Source organism: Sprattus sprattus, assembly GCF_963457725.1.
Source record: "Sprattus sprattus genome assembly, chromosome: 14".
NCBI classification, from domain to species: domain Eukaryota; kingdom Metazoa; phylum Chordata; class Actinopteri; order Clupeiformes; family Clupeidae; genus Sprattus; species Sprattus sprattus.
The window spans coordinates 21,568,294-21,573,293 of record NC_137912.1 but is presented as its reverse complement, the minus strand read 5'-3'; the positions used below and the strand labels follow the sequence as shown (position 1 = coordinate 21,573,293).

The following is a 5,000-nucleotide window of genomic DNA, read 5'->3' as shown; positions in this document are numbered from 1 at the left end:
ACCCTTCAGTACTGGCCAAAATGACCCCAAATGGCTCCTCCACAGCCAAGGCCTCTGAATTTGTCCCAGTAAAATCAGTTGGATAGTACCCAATCTGCTGACATCCACACTAGGCAGAGGGATACCGGCACACAGTGGCAGACAGTGGCTTCTGCCCCATCACTCTAGGTCTGAGTACGGTTTTAAGAATATGATCAGCCAAGAGCTTTAGGCATCTTCATCACATTCATCGCCTCTCTGGTGGTTTGGTGAAGTACGGTTTTAACTTTTACCTCAATTAGCACTTGGGTTTTATGATTCATGAATGCCTTAAGACAATTGCATTGTTTTGGCGCTATATCAATAAAATTGAATTGAATTAATTCATTAATTCATTCATTCATTCATTCATTCATTCATTCATTCATTCATTCATGTGTGGATGATTCATTCATTCATTCATTTCCTCACTGTGAGATTAGTGACCTGCTACCTTAAACATGCTACATAACCAATAGGAGCTTATTGTCTTTTCCGATTGGTCGTTACAGGTTGAGATTAGCCTACAGAGTAGCTTTCAGCCTGGCATGAAGCTGGAGGTGGCTAATAAGAGCAGCCCAGACACATACTGGGTGGCGACTATTATCACCACCTGTGGCCAGCTGCTGTTGCTACGCTACTGTGGCTATGGAGACGACCGCAAGGCGGACTTCTGGTGTGACGTCATGACGGCAGACCTTCACCCAGTTGGCTGGTGCACCCAGAACAACCGAGTCCTCATACCGCCTGAGGGTAAGCACCTGCCAAAATACACCTGTACCATCCATTAACACACCTAGATCTGGAAGTAGCACATCTGTAGTAGCCAATACACCTGGATCAGTAACTTACACACCTGTACTAACTAATTTACCTGGATCAGAAGCCAATACACCTGCACTTACTATCGCACAACTCCTGGATTGTCTGTCGGTATTTTAGTACTGAACTATTCTGGATGCCTGACACACTTGTGATAGCTGATACACCTTTACAGAAGTACCTTATCTCCCAAACATAGTCAGAACATCGCCCTCTGTAATACGCATTTCTGGTGTTCTTGTCACCCACTAAAGCTTCTGTTGTCACACACAAGCAGATCTGAGATCTGTGGACATGTTTATATTGCTTCAGCTTCTTCTCATGCCACATAGCGTACGTAGCTTTTAAAGAGATGTTGCTTGTGTTTACAGTCTTGGCACTGGGCTGGACAGGCTACTTAGGTTAAAGTGTGCTTACTGACTTAGAACATTAGAACCAGCTATCCAACCTTATGATATAGGAGATGCACGTGTGAGTGTGTGTGTGTGTGGGTGTGGGTTTTTGTGTGTGTGTGTGTGTGTGTGTGTGTGAGAGAGAGAGAGAGTAAAAGAGGTAGTTGCGATATGAAGGCATGACTGTGAAATATGCAATGGTATTCAGTGCTGCGGTATTGACCTGTGGTTTCCTGTATGTGATATTGCAAATTAGCCATGCGGTGTAGTGGATGTGAGTGTGTATGTGTGTGTATCTGTGTGTGTGTGTGTGTGTGTGTGTGTGTGTGTGAGGCTGTATGTGAGCGTGTGTGTGTGTGTGTGTGTGTGTTTATGTGTGTGTGTGTTTATGTGAATGTGTGTGTGTGTGTGTGTGTGTGTGAGCCTGTATGTGAGCGTGTGTGTGTGTGTGTGTGTGTGTGTGTTTATGTTTATGTGTGTGTGTGTTTATGTGAATGTGTGTGTGTGTGTGTGTACAAGGGTACAAGGAGTAAACACAATACAACACAATAAAATACCAGCAAGATACAAATAAATAAAAAAGGAAATGAATCAATAATTTATTTATAAATCATGAATAAATAAATTAATATAACCATAAAAATAGATAAGTGAACCAAATGAAAGCAGTAATAGGGTAAAACAACAGAAAAGACCAACATGTTAAAATAGACTTAAGAATAGACTTAAAAGAGCATGGCACCAAATTACAATGCAGGGAATAGAAGTGGGAAAACAGGGAATAGAAGTGGGAAAAGTCTCTATGCAGGCAGCAGATCTGGGGCCGTATTCACAAAGAATCTTAGGGCTAAAAGTAGGTCATAAGTGGCGAATTTAGGAGAAACTCCTAAAAATAATGGGCGTGTCAGTCTTAAATGTAGGACTCCTAATTTTTTTTACTAAGAGCAATTCACAAAATATTTTATCCCTAAAAGTAGCACCTAAGTCTAGGACAGCTTAAAACTCCTCATGAGGACTCCTAAATCACTAAGACCTATTAACAAAAAATCGTAAGATGGCTGCAGCCGACTTGGTATTGATAAAAGACATTGCTTAAACCGTGAAGGTATTAATATTGTCGTAGAATTAGCGCGGGATGCAATGACGCCTTTAAACAACGATGTGTCCCGAAGTGAAATGTTTGGAAACATAAAGATACCCTATTTGGCTTCGCGGAAAACGCAACTGACGACACTGGGAATCATCAGTCAGCCGTTTAATTCATCAAACTATCAACGCACTGTAGACCCCACATCATCCAACAGTTTATCCAGTTGCTTTTGGACAATCGCCTATTACACAATATCAAAGTAAATTCCATGGCGATCGCAGGAATGTCCAGTGACGGGACACACATTACAATAATTCGTCCACCGTGGCCTGGATGTACCGATGACTCGTGCATTTCAACGGAGAGCGGTCGCAGGTTTTTGAGAACTTACCAGCTGGATGCCGCTGGGGTGACAGTGGCTATTGGTCCTGGGACCAGTAGGCTTTCGCCTAGGCTACGGTTCACGTTCGTTTCGCTTTGATCAATTAAGATTGGAGGGCTTGAAGGGCCGTATGTGCTGATATTTGAAGTGGTCAAGGGCTGGAAATGTAATAGCCTAACAGTTTGCTGGGTGCTTTAAGTATTACTGCCTTGATTACATGCAATTGCCATATTATATATTGATCGCTTTCTATTTATCTTATCGTGCAAATTGTCATTCCCGTTGGATGCACAAACTTGTCATAATGCGTGTGCATTCTGCTAACTGCACTGTCCATAACTATTTAATATGACTTAATTTGAAGCCTAGGTTATTCTCTTATTTTCAGTTGATATAGTGGGATTGTTAGAGGGACGTCACGAATGAGTTTTTAATGAGAGAGCCTGTCAACAACCAATCACCGTCCTCACCCCTTCTAAACTCGTGCATGAGAATCGTCGTCATCCATAGCAACGGAGTTTTTATCTTAAGCTTAGGAGTTGGTATTATCCTTAGTATGAGTAGGTCTCAGAGCCGTTGTGAATCACTTTTAAGAAATTACTCCTACGTAAAAGGTTTTAGCGCTAGTTAGGAGCACTCCTAGTGGTAAGATAAAAGGCTTTGTGAATACGGCCCCTGATTTGTAATGGGAGACTATTCCATTACACGTGTTGTGACAACCAGTGGCTGAAAATGATATTGATGAACGTATCCCATTGATTATTGCCCAAGAGTGAAGAGGAAGTTGCACAACCAGATGGAGGGTTAAAAAAAATTCTTAATAGTGTTACACAGTGCCTTGGGCCTGCGGTGGTTTGGGGACACAATGTCTGCCAGTTCGTCTTTTTTGCATAGCTGGCTCATGTGATTATAGTAATGATTGACGGTGGATATCTGTCTCCCCACACACACACACACACACACACACACACACACACACACACACACACACACACACACACACACACACACACACTCACCACAACACACCCTAAAACACAAATGCACACAAACCTTGCCTATGCTTCTTACTCTCTCTCTCTCTATCTCTCTCTCTCTCTCTCTCTCTCTCTCTCTACCTACCTACCTACTTACCTATCCATTTATCTATCTATCTCTCCCCCCGCTTACATAAACACACACTCACACACACACACACACACACACAGATGCAGAAACTGGAGAGGAGGACAGCACTCTGATGGTTAAGAGGAAAGATACACATGATTTCATAAGACACCTGCAAACGAACCTCATTCCATTTGCGCTCAGCCCTTCTCCAAATTTGCATCAATGTGTGTGTGTCGTGTGTGTGTGTGTGTGTGTGTGTGTGTGTGTGTGTTGTGTGTGTCTGGGTTGTCATTTAACCAGGGCTGCAAATGAGCTTTGGGTCTCTTGGGCGCGGTAGTGTCGAGTACTAAGGTACTCTCTGAGTTTAAGAGGCGACTGGCTCATCAGCGTCTGGCTGAGCACTAGAGCGTCAGAAACCAGTAGAGTCTGAAGGAGACAGAGAAGAGCTCTTTATCATTAGAGGCAGAAACAGGTAGAGTCTGAAGGAGACAGAGAAGAGCTCTTCATCATTAGTCAGAAACAGGTAGAGTCTGAAGGAGACAGAGAAGAGCTCGTCATCATTAGAGGCAGAAACAGGTAGAGTCTGAAGGAGACAGAGAAGAGCTCGTCATCATCATATTAGGACAAACCGGGGTAATCTCCTAATAAGAGCCCTATGGCTTCATTCTCCCAGCAAAACAAAGCCATAGGGCTCTTATTTTAGGAGGTTTAGAGTTAATTTACCCAGGTTTATTACTAAACCACGAACTTGGAATACCCGTGTGGTCCAAATCCAAGCTATCTGCCACCCGACATCCGCAAGGAAGCTTAGGCATTGAGACCTCTGTTCAGAAAAAGACAAATTGCAGTCAGTCAGTGTGGTCTGAGCTGAATGAGTGAGTGAGTGGTTTACCACATGGATTGGTTTGTGGTGCATAAGTGTGTTTAGCTGCAGTGGGTCTAACAGCAGGGAACATGTGGGCACCAAAGACAGGGGAGAGGAGGGAGAGGCTTAAACAGAGAGAGGAGGGAAGACACAGATAACACACACACACACACACTAAACAGACACAGACACAGACATACTACACACACACACACACACAAACATACACACACACACACTAAACAGACACAGACATACTACACACACACACACACACACACGCTACCCACACACGCTACCCACACACATACATGGTAAACA

General features: G+C 43.3%; 1 protein-coding gene across 2 annotated transcripts in view; it reads left to right on the top strand.

Annotated features, from left to right (window-relative positions):
* sfmbt2 (Scm like with four mbt domains 2) overlaps positions 1–5,000 on the top strand; it is a 47,514-nt gene that overhangs the window by 10,137 nt on the left and 32,377 nt on the right. For both annotated transcript variants that reach the window (XM_080850852.1, XM_080850851.1), the window contains exon 4: positions 531–771. In XM_080850852.1, the coding sequence (XP_080706978.1) occupies positions 531–771 (241 nt within the window). The remainder of the gene's footprint in view (positions 1–530; positions 772–5,000) is intronic.